Source organism: Oppia nitens, unplaced genomic scaffold (assembly GCF_028296485.1).
Source record: "Oppia nitens isolate AA-2021 unplaced genomic scaffold, nextdenovo-longstitch-racon4-pilon3 scaffold18_pilon_pilon_pilon, whole genome shotgun sequence".
Lineage (NCBI taxonomy): Eukaryota > Metazoa > Arthropoda > Arachnida > Sarcoptiformes > Oppiidae > Oppia > Oppia nitens.
The window spans coordinates 506,737-525,078 of NW_026533197.1; the positions used below are offsets into that span (position 1 = coordinate 506,737).

The 18,342-nt window shown below is 23.2% G+C and overlaps 1 protein-coding gene across 1 annotated transcript; it reads left to right on the forward strand.

Moving 5' to 3' along the window:
- The first annotated feature begins 11,899 nt into the window (after nucleotides 1-11,899).
- Nucleotides 11,900-18,062, forward strand: LOC128965849 (multidrug resistance-associated protein 1-like). Its single transcript, XM_054312627.1, has 16 exons — nucleotides 11,900-11,945; nucleotides 12,545-12,859; nucleotides 12,926-13,674; nucleotides 13,747-14,530; nucleotides 14,589-14,878; nucleotides 14,957-15,162; nucleotides 15,244-15,324; nucleotides 15,380-15,898; nucleotides 16,002-16,218; nucleotides 16,282-16,337; nucleotides 16,427-16,485; nucleotides 16,555-16,666; nucleotides 16,736-17,003; nucleotides 17,078-17,273; nucleotides 17,332-17,869; nucleotides 17,927-18,062. Exons 1-16 carry the CDS (start codon nucleotides 11,904-11,906, stop codon nucleotides 18,022-18,024), a joined length of 4,530 nt encoding a protein of 1,509 aa, XP_054168602.1. The 5' UTR covers nucleotides 11,900-11,903; the 3' UTR covers nucleotides 18,025-18,062.
- Nucleotides 18,063-18,342: the final 280 nt, after the last annotated feature.

Below are 18,342 nucleotides of genomic sequence, written 5' to 3' on the forward strand. Positions count from 1 at the left end.
CCAAATTTATATTAAATAAAAATACAACAAAATGTACTTATTTTTAGATAAATGTGATAAAAAAATCAATGAATACCAATAATATTTTGAGAATCAAATTGAAAGTAAAATGTTAGATAAAATAGCTTTGAATAGGGATTAGAGTAAATATTTTGTGAAAATGTAAGACTATTTAGTTGTATTGAAAGACAAATTTTTTGGTTACTATTCTTATGATTGTTTGCCATAAATTTAATGGCAAATCGTTTCGCTCTAAGAACTCATTGACAATAAGGATGTATAGCTATGGCACCAGTAGTGACATGTGATGGAGTGGTAGATGTGATCCACAAGATTGCTATGTTTGATAAGTCAGTGACATTCACGACAATCACTGCATTATTAGCACTCAGACTGTAAACTGTGACAATAATTTGTCACTTATTTCTCTCTTTCTTTCTTTTGGAAAATTTAATTATTTTAATTATTCTGATTTAATTATTATTATTATATTAATATGATAAACATTTATCTTAATTAATTAATAACAGTAGGATTTAATTTTTAAATTTTATTATATTATATTTTTGTTAGTATAAAATATCTATAATTTAAATATGTGAGTAATGTTTTATTAATTTTAAAAAGTTAGACATTAAACATCAAATAATAGCTTTCAATATTTAGTTACAAATAATTAAAGCGTTTAATTTAAAGACTTCAAAATTTAGAGATAATATAAATTCTAGTTAAACAATATAAATATGTATAAATATTTATAAATAGAGTATATCATAAAATATGTTATTTTATTTTTATATTTCTATATATTGTATAAAAATAAAAGACATGCAAAAATGTTATCATTAATTTTGTTAATGTTTTAATCAATTATTGAATGATAATTTGTTATCTATATTTCTCTCCCATTTTGTTACGATTTTTACTTTTATGATAAAAGATTGCAATCAGCAAAAGGCTGACATAAAACTGTAATCAGTCATACAATAAAATGATTGTATTTAATATTTCTATTGAATAAAAACAAAATCATAAAACTGAAATCAATAATTAAATTCAGTAATCAATTGTTTTTATGAAATACGATTATGACTTTACTGTACAGTATTATATGAGCAAACAATTATTTATTGTATAATTTTTGCATTTTTATTATTTTTGACTGACAAATCATTATTTAGATTATCATTTATTTTAATTCTAAATATTAATAATGAAAATTATTTTTTTTAAATCAATAAAAACTATCAAATAATCTTAAAATATTATAATATATAAGAAAATACATTATTTATTATTTGTTTTAAAAAACGACATAATATATAATTTTAAATATCAATATTCATTTTAAAAATACATTATATTGTAGTAACTATTGCAATACAATCTAGTGATTTAATATTTATATTTTAATTTATTTTCAAAAGTAGTTTTATATGTATATACTATTATATTATATATATTGTATTTACGGTATATACAGTTTTGTTGTATTTATTTATTAATACTGTAGTAAACAGTAATTATGTAAACATTTATTTTAGATAATTAAAAACAAATAGAAGAATTATTTTTATGTAAATTATTATAAGATATTATATTAAAATTTGATTAAAAATGTCACAAAATTCTTAAAAATATAAATAAATGTACAGTAATTAAATAACTATATAATTAAATTATTTAAATATTTATTTACTCACAAATAAATTTTATATAAGAGTGTAATTATATTATTGCTTTTTATAAAATGTTTCTATAAAATAAAATAAAAAATAAATCAATTTTGTATTTATAACTTCTATAATCGATATTTTTAAATATCGATAATAAGATATTATTTTTAAAATTAAAATACTATTCATAATATTAATAAAATAATTACACATAGGCATAAATCATTATGCTGTCCATATAAAGGTACTAAAAATAGTTTTAAGTCAGTATAAAAATTAGTAAAAAGTTGACGAATAGTTTCTTAAAAGTTATTTATTTTAAAGCAAATTTTAGAAATAACATTTTTAAAAAAAAATTTCTGCATTATAATGCATACTTTAATTTTAAGAACAAATATTTTATTAAAATGTATTTTTTTTTTAATTTATAGTATGAAAAATCTACGTTTATTGTCAGCAACTGTAGCATAATATTTGTTTAATGACAAATCATGTGATTTTAAATGTTTTTGTGATCACTATTTCTCTAAACAATGATTTATTAATATTCATTTTTACATAATTGCTTTACAAATTTTAGATATTATTATTTTTTCACTAAAATTATTTAAAATTAAAGGATTTTAGTCAATAATTAAATCTAATTTGAATTTATTTTTATAATTAAATAATGAACTAAAAGTGCAAATAAATGTATTTTTATCAAATATATAACAATTATATTTATGACCAATTACCATATACCAATAATACCAATATAATAAATATTTACCATAATATTGGTAATTTAATAAATACCAATAACTATATAATCAATTTTGTGATAAATAAACTATTGACTATCAGTATTATAGCAAATAAACAAAATTTAATTTTTAGATTTTGTCATTTTTTACTCCCTATTTTAACCCTTTAAATGCCGAATATGCATAACTCTAGTTATAACTAACAGTTGTAAGTATATAATTATTATAACACTTTGTATTATATAACCTAAAGTGATGTCACGTTTTCTATTCCCATGATTTTTGTCTATACTTCATAAGAGACTTCTAGTCTATCAAAATGTTTACAATAGTGTTGTATTGTATGTAATAATATTATGTAATGTGTGATTGAAATCCATTGAGAAAAAAGCAAAAATACCGAGTCTTATGTTAGACTATATAAATAAATAGTCAATTACTTTGTCTGTATACCCCTTATATAACATCACACTTACATCAATTGTTTGCAACCATTTCTAACATTTATTGACAGTTCTATCAATACAGTAATATATATAATATTTTTAATGATGAATTTAATGTTTAAATTAATGAGAAATTTACTTTATGTTAATTAAAAAATGAATATTATCTATTTTAATATTTATGAAATTTTTTTTTATCCCAATTCAAATATTTATTATAAAAATAAATATCAATATTTATATATTATTTGCTAATTTTATTGTATTAATAAAAATTAAAAGTATTTTTTATTATTAATATTTAAATTATAAAAATATAAATTTAAGAAATTATCTAAATTGTTGAAAATTTGTAGTTGAACATTTAGTTTAATAATAAATTTAACTGAATTTTACATCACTAATGTATTTTTCTTTATATATATTTCTAAATGTCTTATACAACAATATATTGTATTATAGTGTATAATATATAGAGTTATACAATACATATGTATACGTATTGTGTAAAAGTGTTGGTCATAATTGTTTGCTGACCTCTGGATGTTATTTGATATGTGAAGACAAAGAAATAAAAAGACCAAATGATTAGTGAAGACAACACACAATACAATACTTGCTATTTATATACAGTTTGTTACCATTTGTTTTGCTTGTTTTCACTCTTAAGACCAATTGATACAATCACTCAACTACTGCATGGATTGCATTCAATTCAATTTAATTAATGTAATCCATAAAACTATCAATAATTTATTAATTAAAGCTTATATTTTTTTAGTTATAACATTTTAAAAAATACTAATTTAAATAAATATTTAGTTTAAACAATTTTATTTAGGACAAATTTATAACTATAAGTATGAACTAATAGTTATACAAGTATTAAAATTTATTTAGTTTTTTATTTTTATTTTTTAAAATAAAGTTATAAAAAAATGTTCAAAGAATATTATATTAATACAATTACTATTTGTATAAATAAAATATTTACAATTTAATCAATTATTTCAAAAATTTTTTAGTTATTTAATTATTTAATCAATAAATTTGAGTTAATATTCTACTATTTATTAATATCAAGATTAAAATATAAACTTATTTTAGTAAACTAATATATAAAAATAAATAAATATTATTTTAGTCAATTATTGAATTATTGCTTACGTTAATAATCATTACAACAATAAAAGTGTAATATAATATAAATGTTTTAAATTACTGCAAAAAAAACTATTAGATATTGTTTTAGTATATAAAACTTAATATAATATAATATAAGAATTACTTATTTTAGTTTTTTAAAATAAATATTTCATTATGCAATAAAATTAATTTAATTATAATATTTAAATAAAATAAAATTTTGTCATATAAATATATAGATTAAATAATGGCCTACTAAAATTTATTATTTTTATTATAACAATAAAATTTAGTTTGTAATAACAATATTTTATTTAAGAAAATTTTACGTTATTTTAATGTTTCTAAAACAATATATTGTAATGACTTAAAAACGAAAATATTTTTTTATTATATGTATAACTGTTGAGACAAAAACAAATATTTAATAAAATATCTATTAAAAATAAGTAATTTTAAATTAACTATTTGTGATATAATTATTTTTAATATAAGAATTATAATAATTTATTAAACGTCAATAATTTTGAACTTCACTTACACTTCAATAGTCTATGAATGGTTTGATAGCATCAGAAATGTTAGAAATATAAAATTTAAAAAATCAATATTGAAACTCATTTCTATCATTATATTATTTTTAATTTAAATAACAACAATTATAGATAAATTATAAAATTATATTGTCTATTTAGCATATTCTTATATCTTAATTTTTATTGAAAATATAATATAATTTTACTTTTATTTGAAACTTGCATTGAAAATAATAGTAAAAATGATTAAATAATCAAAATTATGTTATATTAACACGTTTCACAATTGTTCACATTAGTCATTGTTATATTACTTTTTTAATATTATTATTATATACATTTTTTATTTTTATTAAATTATATAAAACTCAATTATATTATTGCAATATAATTAGACAATAACAATTGTTATATTAATAATTAAAAATATAATAATAATGAGGAGACCCGGCTAAGTCATAAGATAATATAATATGCTATACAGTAGTGTACACATTATATTATCAAACTACAAATACTTAAAATATAAATACTATTTTTATTTATTATTTAAATATAATTTATATATTTTATTCAAAATAACAAAAAAATTATATAATGACCATATATGATATATTGATATATATATACTGTATATATTATAATATAAAATATTAATAAAATAATCAAATGCTTAATAATAGGTTCGATAAAATATCTTTATTAATATTGGTAAAAAATTGTTTTACTTTTTTTCAAAATAATTTGATGTAAATGTATTATTCATTGGTCATAAATGTTGTATAATATGGTAATAATAAGTGTTAGCTACTAAAAGTGTGATTTGAGATTTACAGATATGCTATAATACTATATTGGTATGACATGATATGATATTATATGATTAGGTAGTTATTGTATATATTGGTATATTTATATATTATGACAAATTGGTTGTTTATGATTATCGATAAAATAAAAAACACTAATATTGCATATATAATATTAATTTATATGATATACCGGTAGACTGGGAATAGAGGGCCGACACATACCAGAAATTATTATGAGATTCTTGTGTTTAATGATCCGATTCTTTAAAATTCAAAACATAGCGATATTATTGATATTATTCTTGTGTTGTGTGCACTCGTATCTCATACTTTGCAGACTTTTCAGACTGAACTGTATGTTCAAACCAGTACCTCATTGAATGGCATACCATTGTATACATGACTGTACCATATAATGTGTCGCTAGGGATCAGACCTCACAACTGGATTTTGATGAAACAGTTGTCTAATAATAAATATAAATCAATAAAAATACTTTTCACGCTCTCTTAATGTTTAGTGAAAACGTCAAAAATTATTATGTGTTAAGAAATTATTAAATCTTATAAATCATTATTTTATTTCACTTATAATCTAATATTTATTTAGACAAACAATTTTTGATATTATTTTGATTCATATAAATATAAATAAATAATCGCAAAAAAATATTGATAATAAAAATAAAACTAATGATATGATCACTAATTTTCTGATAACACTGTTATCATTGCTTTGCTTTTCTTGTCCTACTATTGATGACACACTTTATTCACATAAATTATATGGACTGACGATTGGGACATATAGTACAGTGTCTTCAGTAACTGTACTGTAGTTTCTATTGTTGTGACCAATGTTTTGCATTAATATCGACCCAAACTGGAGACAGATTTACTCCATTGATATTATATTATAGTATATAAGTTATTACAGAAATATTTAGAAAATTATTTTCTATTCAAATGTACACAAATATGTCGTTTATTGATGTCTTAACCAATTCATGTATTGTTACTAACAAATCACTACTAAATATAAGTGTATTTTCATGTTTATCAAAATTTTATTTATTATTTTTTAACTTATTATATATGACATGCTTTTATTTTTTATTTTCATATTTAAACATCTTTTAAAACATATTAATATTATTTTAATATAAATACATTTTTAAAGAATATTTAAACATATTATTAATATAAATTATTATTATCTTTAATTAGAGTCGTGTGTTTATTTGTTTTAAATGTTATAAATTAAGTGATATTTTTTAACAATTTGTTTATAATAATTCAAACAAATGTAAATTAAAACTATATATACAATTCTATGGCATATAAATGAATACAAGTAGTGAACACAAAAAAATACTAAAAGCTGTCTCTCTCTCTCTCTCTCTTTCTTTAATGGGGCCTCGGTGGCCGAAAGGCTAAGTTGTCGGCTTTCGAGTGCGACAACCCGAGATCGATACCCGGACGGGCGGACGAAAGTTTGTTGGGATTTTTAACGCGAGGAAACAGATAATATGTGTACGAAGAACTGTCCGCATATATAATGCTGTCCTATCGTTAATAGGGGTACTCCTCTAACTACTGCACTCTCAGCGGTTATGAGTGCTATACACAGTATAACCAACAATACTAGAGAGAAACATAGTTTAAGGGTTCTCAAAACCCCGTGCAATGCAATCATTGTAAAAACGGGGGATACAAATCCTGGATATTGTTTCTCTCTCTCTCTCTCTTTGAGAGGACAGACATAGACTTCAAGTATTGAGTCGAAACAGTACCGTCCGGTCAGTCACCAGAGTATGTGGTCAGACATATGTTGTGAATTGTAAGTTAAAACAAATATTTTAATCAATATGTGCTCTCACAACAACATAAATATAAATCAATAAATATTTTAACATGGTTATTTTTTAATTAACTAAAATAATGTATTTAAATGTTACTCTGTATTAATATTACCATAAAATTCTTAAACTTTTAAGATTAAATATTTTATTTCATTATTTTAATTTAAATTTCTATTACTTATATTAATCTAATATCATTTTATTATTATGGCATATATTTTATATTTAGTGATATAAATAGAAATGTAAAGTAAAATCATATATAATATTAAAAATTTAAGTTTTATTCATTGTTTTTATTTTTAAATAAATTACTTTATAAAAATTTATATAATGCTAATTATTATAATCATTAAATTTTAAATAATATGCCACTCATTTTCCATATTTCAATCATATATTAATAAACATTTTAATACATAATTTTATAAAATATTATTATAATATTTTAATTATAACATTACTGATGACATCTGCAAAAATCCCACAAATCTATCTCATGGTCTTCAATGATGTGATGAATAGTAAAAACACTTTGATTCCCATCGGAATGCGTTTATAACATTGAAATAGTTTTTAAATGTATTAAAATTATTATATTATTATTAAGCAGAAACTTCATCTATAAATATAATTCATTGTAATTTTGGATTAATATCCAACTTTAATAACTTTTTTTAATTTTATTTTTTTTCTTTTTTCTTTTTAGTTATTAAATATCTAAAAATTGTTTTGAGAATATTAATTAATTATAATATGTTTTTTTGTGTATATAATTAATATTTTCAATGCAATCTTTATATAATTAGAGTGAAATGACTATTAATGAGATTATAAGATGGCTTTAATAAGAAGGCATTATTAATAAGTAGTGTATTATTTTATTACAAATATTTTAATAGTTTTATTTTAACATACAGTATAAACTAATAGTAGATATGGATGATATAACAGCAATTCACTTAAATATTAATATATTTTTAATTAAATATTCATATAATAGTAATATTAATGATACATAAAGTATTGACTTTAAACATAAATTTAGGTTATAATAACAAAAATTTTATAAAATACTAAAATATTGGGATACAAAAATGGTTAAACAAATTTTATTATATTATTTATCTATGTAATATACTGTATGTTTAATTTTTAACTATAATTAATTTATTAATAATGTGTATTATGATAATAGCCATCAATAATATTAATTTATTTGATATGCACTAAAGTTACACTTAAATTATTTGTTTATTAGTTAATATAAACTTTAAATAAAAATAAACTAAAATCTTAAGCCCGTATCATATAATTTAATTATTTATGAATTCGGACCAATTATCATAAGTGTTATTAATTTAATTGTTTATTTGATAATAAATAAACTGAATAATAAACTTTGGTACGTTTGGTGTACTTTTTATTGTCGTATTATAAAACAATAAAGTTATACTAAATTTTTGTTATCTGTTTTTTGCAGTCAATACGAAATGTTATCGAAATCAACTTTTCCTATGGGCGCCCATATGGTTGTATGCAATACAATGATTACCATTAACTAAATGATGGCATGAAATCATTGCAACATCCGATAGGAATTGAGTGATCAGTTATATCATATAACTTGAAAATTGCTGATTCAATGTATCACAACTCTATCAAACTTAGAGAAAGTCATGTCAATAGTGTCATAGGATTTAATACATTAGTTTTGCATACATTGTATTGTAGACAAAATAAGATGATTCAGATTAAAGTGATTTTGTCAAACCATTATATACTATAATTCAATAAATATTAAGTTAACAAATATTTTATACAAACAAAACAAATTAAAAAAATATCTTATAATGATTGACACATAACTTAATTATCTTTGAATAGCAAAGATTACTGTATATAATATTAATATTAATGTTAAATATAAGTTATAATAATTTGATAGCAATTTTTGTTTAATAGTTTTAATTTATTTGATGTAAGGGGTTGTTCACATATTACGTTCGCACTTTTTTTTTAGAAATCTAGACCCCTCCCTCCCCTATTTCGCAATTGTTCGCATGTAGTCATTTAAAAAAATTACGTTCGCATGTCCCTAACCGCTACCCCCACCCCACCACAAGAAATAAAATATTATCTTAATGCGAACGTTCTTAAAGTCTCTACCCCTCCCCTCGTTCGCAAAAGTTCGCTTTGGCTAACCCCTCTCCCCCTCAAGTGCGAACGTAATATGTTAACCACGCCTAAGTAAATGTAAAATATTTTAGGAAATATTCATGATTTTTATGTTTATGTTATTATTAACTCATTTTACATTGCTAATTCACATTTCACAATATAATCAAATTTATAAGACAAGTATTTTGTTTATAATTCTATAGAAATTATATATTTTATGAAATAATACTATTATATAGTAAAATAAAAATTAAATATTAAGTTACAATTTTTTCCAAAGATAGTTTTTTTTTAAATATTTATATTATAAATTAGAGCCTTAAATCATAAATGATTTTATTTACAAATATTATGTATTAATATTAAATGTAAAAATATTAAATTTGTAATTAAACTTTGATTTCATACTTAAAATAATTTAAAATCTACATCCAATTCTCAGTTGTATTGAAAAAGTTTATTATAAATTTAATGACTACAATAATTAACAAACTTTTCAATTTTTAGTTAAATAAAACGGAAATTATATAATAGTTTATCAAAAGTAACTAACTAAACAATTTAATCTCTCTCTCTCTCTCTCTCTCTCTCTCTCTCTCTCTCTCTCTCTCTCTCTCTCTCTCTCTCTCTCTCTCTCTCTCTCTCTCTCTCTCTTTCTCATCTATAGATAATTTGATAGATATTGAAAGTAATGTTATATGATATCTATATATAGTCTATAAATTAGAGAGTGTGTTGTGTTAGGCATTAATCACATTTATAAATGTCTTAATCTGTTGTATCACTTGTAGACACAATGCTGACCACTGGTCGTCATTTGATTGCAAGTGAAAAGCATAGCATCAGTTCATTTACAATGATTGCAAAGTTGAGCTAATTTTGATAAATTTGTTTCATCTGTTTTTTAGTTATCTTTCAAAGCAATCGCCAAAAAACAATAACAAAATAACAGAAACAGCACTAAAAATAACAAAATCGATGTAAAATGACATTCAGTTCAATTTTGTTACAACTTTAACATTAGTTTATACATTAGTTTTGCACAAAATCTAACAAAACTAAATAAAATGATTAAAATCTCAAAAAACATTATTATTTATGTGAACTCATGTAAACATAGAGATAAAAACACAAAACATATTACAACTATTTACTTAATTTTAACAAACTTTGATGTTAGTTATGTACCAAATAAATAATTAACTGACTAATACTAATAATAATTTCAATAATTAATTAATAATTAATTAATATTTATTTATAATATATTTTTGTATAATCACAATTTACCTGTGTATTATTATACAGTAAATAAAATTGTATATAAATTTATATTGTCTTAACATATCATTTATGCATTATAAAAGTATTTTGTTTTTTAATACTAATTTAATATTTAGTTTAAAAATAGAATAATAAAAAAAATTATAATTTAATAAACTTACAAATTCTCAAATTAACAGTAATGTCAGTACATAACTAAATATTTACAGTATTTTTATTTAATCTTAAATTACATTTTCTAAACAACTAATTATCAGACAAACAAATGAATACGATTTTAATTACTCTTTTATTTATAAATTCATTATTTATTATTAATTAGACATTAACAATTGTTGTAATTATTATAGCTGTAAAATTTTTAGATAAAGACCATTTGATAAAAGTAATATAAAATTAGACAAATATTGAGCATTGGCACTTTACAATTTATTTGATTCAATCAAAAATAGTGTTTTAAAATATAGCAATATTAACATATTTATGTTTTTATAATTAAAAATACTGTTTAAAATTTATTTACTTATAACAAATTATTAGTATACAAAAAATTAAAAAATATTCTTTAGTAACTTAATTATTAGTCTTAGTTTATATTTAGTATTTATAATTGACATTAAAATTTAATAATCAGTCATAACATTACAGCTCAGTGCAGCGTTCAATAGATCTTATTATTATATTTAAAAATCTAATTACTAAATATAGATAAATATAGATAATATCATTGAGTATAAACTTGTATTTTTTATTTATATATTAATAGTTTAATATTTTTTAAATCAATTTTATCTTATTGACAATATTTACATGATTTAAGAAAATCAAGTTTTTCTACTAATATCAAATAATATTGTAGAATTATAGTAAATAACCAGTCAATAAAAATTATATATATTTTGATTAGATGTATTCAAATTTTAAAAAAATTACTTTTTATTATAAAGATTTAGATATATAACATGTGACTGAAAAGGACTATATATTTTTTAAATAAGCAATAAATATTATGTGCAAATTTTATTATAACATATGTATAAATAAGCTTATGTACATCATCATTGTATTCTTTGATAATTAAAATTTAGTATAAAATATACTGTTTTATTGTAACTCATCAGTAGTTACTAAAGTTTTTTAATATTATTAATAGTTAGAAAAAAATCTAATTGTAAAATTAAATTAAACTAAATTATATTTAAAATAAAAATAAAGATGTCGTTAAAATTTGACCAATTTTGTGGAAATTCATTTTGGGTATTATTATTATTTACATTTATTTTAAATTAATATATTTAATTAGAATATTATAATTTTAAATTTTAACAAAATATAGTCAATAGTATCATTTGTATAGATTTATTAATCGATAGTATAAAAATTATAGTCAATTTAATTATTATTATTTTTATTTATATTATTACTAAAAAATAAATAATTTAATAATTAGTATATTCATATAATATTTAAGTAGTAAAGCTATTTAATAAATGAAATTTTCTTTATTTTACATATTTCGTATGATATCAATAATATAACTTTAATTTAATTATATAAATTTGTAAAAAAATTAACATTTTTAAAATAAAATTTATAATTCAAATCATTGATTACAATAGTCATATGAAATTTTATAGAAATAATTATATATTATTTACATTAGATAAGTAATCTACACTACCGTAATTGTGTTACATTTTATTGCATTATTATTAAATTGTGATAAATTTCATTAATATAATATAATTACACTATTAACTTAGTGTATATAAATTTTTATTATATATATATATACTTTATATATAATATAATAATACTGTATGAATGTATAATATTATACCTTAATATCTAAAAAGGATAATAACTTGAGTTGGAATACGAATAGTCCGGAACTCACAGAATGTTTCAATAAAACAATTCTGGTTTGGATTCCGTTTATATTTTTACTACTATTCAGTCCAATACTCATCCGAGTGCTCATCAAAAGTAATCAAACAATTGCTTGGAATTATTATAATAAAATTCGGCAAATAGTGGCCACTGTTTCGGTGATTATAGCAATTGCTGAATGTGTGGCTGTTGTAGTCAAACACAATGACGACAGTCTCGACAACGACACGATTGCTTCCGCACCCGATATTATTGCAACAATTGTCCGCTTAATATCAGCGGTAAGTAAAAAAACTTAAGTTTTGAAAATCCAATTTTTAAAAATAAATACTTTTAATATAAAACAGTTAGTTTTATTTGGTATACTTTGGGCTCAAGTAAAATGTGGTATTCATACAAGTGGTGTCATTTGGTTTTATTTGTGTTTAGCTGTTATATGTAACGCACCGACACTTCACGGGAATATCTATTGGCATCGGACACCAGTTCATGAATTCATATTTTTTTGTATACAATATTTGCTGACAATTGTTTTATTTGTCATTTATTGTTTTGCTGATAAATTACCAAAAAACAATAATAATGATAACAAAATTTATGACAATAATGATGACATCAGTGAAGACAAGCCTAAGGAATGTCCTAAAGATAGCGCTTCCTTTCTGTCTCGACTACTCTTCTCTTGGTTTACATCACTGGCAATACAGGGCTGGAAAAGTCCGCTCACAGTTGAAAACTTATGGCAGATAAGACACGGAGACAAAAGTTTTACTATTTATTCATTATTTAACAATCATTGGCTATCATTGGAAGCAAAACTTAAACAAAAAACAACATATAACTCATCGCAACAGTTGAAAACCAATTCAGACAATAATAGTATCAAAAATAATGACAATCAAAATGATTATAAGATTACATCTAAAACTAAGGATAGAGACGAAACCAAACATAAGGACAAAAGTGACGACAAACGGAAAGCAAGTGTCGGTATTCTGCAGACTATGTACCGGACGTTTTGGTTTTACTTTATTGCCGGAGCTTTCTTTAAACTTATTAATGATGTATTGACTTTCATTAGTCCACAACTGATGAGGTAATCATAAATATATATATTTTATATGTAATACATTACAATATTATAAAATATTTAATTTAAATTTGACAGTATTTTAATGTCATATATAAAAAACAAAACAGAAGAGACGTGGCACGGATACCTCTATGCAATCCTATTATTTATTAATACAATGTTTCAGGTCTTATCATTGAACTATTATTTCAACCGAATGATGGTTATTGGTATGAGAATTAGGACCTGTTTGGTGGCAGCTATTTATAGAAAGTCATTGCGATTATCAAATACTGCTAAAACTGAGTCAACAACTGGAGAAATAGTAAACCTGATGGCAGTGGACGCGCAAAGATTCATTGAAATGACTCAATTCATTAATTTGATTTGGTCCGCACCTCTTCAGATTGTTTTAGCTGTTTATTTCTTATGGCAAGAATTAGGTATTTCAGTATTAGGAGGATTGGCTGTCATGGCATTTATGGTACCTATTAATGGATATCTGACAAAAGTTTCAAAGAAACTACAAATTAAACAAATGAAACTAAAAGACGAAAGAGTCAAAGCTATGAATGAGATATTAAGTGGTATTAAAGTACTTAAACTTTATGGTTGGGAACAGGCGTTTATGGACGACATACTGAAGATTAGAAACAAAGAACTAAGAAATTTACGAACAATTAATTATATCGGCTGTGCTTTAATGAGTCTTTGGATGTGCGCCCCTTTCTTCGTGTCTTTTATAACGTTTGCTATTTATGTATTGATGAGTCCCGACAATGAACTGACCGCTCAAAAAGCATTTGTATCGCTCGCACTCTTTAATATATTGAGATTTCCGTTATCAATGTTACCATATTTGGTCACTAATATAATTTTGGTATTAAAATTGTTTTTATAAATTCATATAAATTTTATCTAAAAAAATTAATCCATAGACAAGTGTTTCAGTAAAGCGTTTGAATAAGTTTTTAAACGCACCCGAACTCAGTGGTTACGTTCAGCGGGAGTTTAATAACAATAATGCAGTTGAAGTCAATAACGGATCATTTAGTTGGAAGAAAGCAATCAATGAATCCGATGACTGCCAGACAATACTTCACAGACTTAACATTGAAATCAAGAAGAATTCATTTGTGGCAATAGTTGGTTCTGTCGGCTCCGGTAAGAGTTCATTATTAAGTGCACTGTTGGGTGATATGGAAATACAAGACGGATCAGTAAACATGTAATTATTATTGTATTTCTTATATTAATTAAATTAATTAAAAAATATTAATTGTTTAATATTAAAACATGTCTATAGCTGTTCCTCACAGAAAATAGCATACGTTCCACAACAGGCTTGGATTCAAAACTCTAGTCTTAAAAATAATATATTGTTTGGCAATAGTTTTGATGAAAAGAGATATAAACAAGTGATTGATGTCTGTGCTCTCAAGCCTGATCTGGATATCCTTCCGGGAGGGGATGAGACTGAGATCGGAGAGAAAGGCATTAACTTAAGCGGAGGTTTGTTTCAAATGAAGCACAAAATATCATTAACTTATTAAATCAATTGTTGTTATAATATTATTTATTTATACATTTTAGGTCAAAAACAACGTGTAAGTGTGGCCCGCGCGTGCTTTACCGACTCAAATCTGTATCTATTAGACGACCCATTGTCTGCTGGTTAGTCAAACAAATTATCAATAATATGGTATATAATTAATATTTGATTGAATAGTCGATTCACACGTCGGTAAATATATATTTGAAGAAGTATTGGATTCAAAAACTGGTTTTTTGAAAGACAAGACCAGAATTTTAGTGACAAATAGTTTGGCATTTCTTCCGTCGACAGATAAGATAATAGTATTAAAAGACGGAGCCGTCAGTGAAACGGGAACTTTCAATGAACTCATTAAATTTAACGGCCATTTTGCTGATCTTATTAAACAATATTCAGCTAACAGTTTAAACAAAGAGGAAAAAGAAGTTGAAAATCAAACAAAGAAAACAAAGTCGGGAACTATTAAAGAGACTAATAATGAAAAGGCAAAGTTAGTTGAAGTGGAAAGGGCTGAAACTGGAAGAGTCAAGTATTCGGTGTATTTTCGATACTTTAAGGCCATCACATGGTTTTGGTGTATTAATGTTGTGGTCAACTATGGACTCATGCAAGCGGCCACTGCCGCACAAAGTGTATGGCTATCTGAGTGGTCAACTAATGAGAATAACAATGTTTATTATTTAATTATTTATGGTTTGAATTATGATTTTTATTTTATTATCATAGTTTCAAAAATATAGAAATAAATGACTTATAATTATATTTCTCTTAATATACGCTAATTATTTTATAATAGGAGTGTTGGGAGTCATACAAATATTTTTTGTATCATTCGGTTGGTATGCACTGACCAAAGGGACGATAAAAGCGGCAAAGTTTTTACATTTAAAAATGTTGGAACAGATAATGCATTCACCGATGAGTTTCTTTGATACCACACCTTTGGGTCGGATATTAAACAGATTTAGCAAAGATGTCGATACATGTGATCTAATTTTGGCGCAAACTATTAGGTAATTGACTATAAATATTATTACAGGAATTGATTATATTATTTTGAAAATTATTTTGCATAGAGTTTGCTTAACATGTGGATTTGCTACAATTGCAACAATTGTTGTTATATCTATTGGTAATTTAATAAACATCAAAAATTTAATTTTTTTTTATAATAATATAAATTAAATTAATCTTATAATATTTGTTTACAAATATAATTAGAAATTCCTATATTTTTGGCAATAATATTACCAATAGCAATTATTTTCTACATTGTCCAGGTTTTTTTTAATTTATAAATTTAATGTTTTTTAAAATATAGTTATAAAAAATTATTTTAATTTATTTAGAAATTTTATATAACAACTTCTCGTCAATTAAAACGTTTGGAGTCAATCACAAAATCTCCAATTTATGCTCATTTCAGTGAAACATTGACCGGTGTTTCCACTATAAGAGCTTGTAATTTATAAAATATAAAAAATTATTATAAATTAAATATTAATTATATAATTAATATTTTAAAAACAGATGGTGTCAATAAACAATTCATTAAAGAATCTGATAATAGACTTGATTTGAATAACCGATGCTTTTATCCCAATGTTGCGGCCAATCGATGGCTATCAATACGTTTAGAAATGGTGGCCAATATTATTATATTCTTCTCAGCGCTATTTGCAGTCATTTATAGGGAAAAGTTGGGCGCGAGTGAGGTCGGGCTCATTGTCTCGTATGCATTAAATACAACACAAAACTTAAATTGGTTGGTCCGCTGTTTCTCCGATTTGGAAACTAAGTACTGAATAATTACATATTTATATCTTAAAATTGTTTTTATAAAAAACTATTTAATCAATTTTTTTTGAGTAGTATTGTTGGTGTGGAGCGCATCTTAGAGTATACTGACTTAAAGACTGAGGCCGAGTGGTATATAGAAGACACAGCGCCTCAAAGTGGTTGGCCTATTGATGGCAATATTGATTTCGATAACTATTCCACCAAATATAGGGAAGGACTTGATTTAGTTATCAAACAAATCAGTATTAAAATCAATTCTGGAGAAAGGGTAATAAGATTTTCAACAAAAATTTAATTTACAATATATTTTATCAAATAAAAAAAAGATAGGAATAGTTGGTCGAACAGGTGCTGGAAAGTCATCTTTAACTTTAGCTCTCTTTCGACTAATTGAAGCCACAGAAGGCAACATAACAATTGATGGCATCAACATCAGTGACATTGGTTTACATCAATTGCGATCACGACTGACAATTATACCACAAGATCCAGTACTCTTCAGTGGAACTATTCGTCAAAATTTAGATCCTTTTAATACATATACCGATGAAGACATTTGGAAAGCATTAGAGTTATCGCATCTCAAAACATTTGTTTCAACACTTGAATCCACTTTAGAGTACAAAGTATCTGAAGGCGGAGAAAACTTGAGTGTCGGTCAAAGACAACTCATATGTTTGGCACGAGCTTTGCTAAGACATACCAAAGTACTCATCTTAGATGAAGCCACCGCTGCTGTCGATCTCGAAACTGATTCATTGATTCAACAAACTATAAGAAAAGCTTTCGCCGACTGTACTGTACTGACAATAGCTCATCGATTGCATACAATATTAGACTCGACTCGAGTTCTTGTATTGAATGGTAAGACAATGACATTATAGATGAACTTATATTTAATATAACTTTTGTATCCAATAGAGGGACGAATCGCTGAATTTGATTCACCCGACAACCTGTTGGCCGACGAAAACTCAGTATTTTATTCACTGGCAAAGGACGCCGGAATCAAAACATGATTTTAAATTAAAATTTTTAATTTAAATTAAAACATAATAAGAGATCACAATTGACTTGTATTGGCATTATATCTATACTATACCTAAACTTACCGGTACTGTAATTTCATAACCTTATAAATTTATGTACCGGTAATGAAAATAAATTTATATAATAATTTTATTCACAATTTTTGAAATTACTAAATAAAGCTCCTAAACTACATGTATAATATTTAATAAATGTTTATATCATATTAAAATTGCAATACTGTATAAAAAAAATTCTCTATCATATGATTTGCAATATCTATAATTAAGTTTACTATTGAATTGTAT

Coding starts and splice junctions, on each gene's coding strand:
- LOC128965849 (XM_054312627.1), top strand. CDS start 11,904: ATGTCGTTAAAATTTGACCAATTTTGTGGAAATTCATTTTGG. Junction 12,860..12,925: donor TTGTCCGCTTAATATCAGCG/GTAAGTAAAAAA, acceptor AATATAAAACAG/TTAGTTTTATTTGGTATACT. Junction 15,325..15,379: donor AGACGACCCATTGTCTGCTG/GTTAGTCAAACA, acceptor TTGATTGAATAG/TCGATTCACACGTCGGTAAA.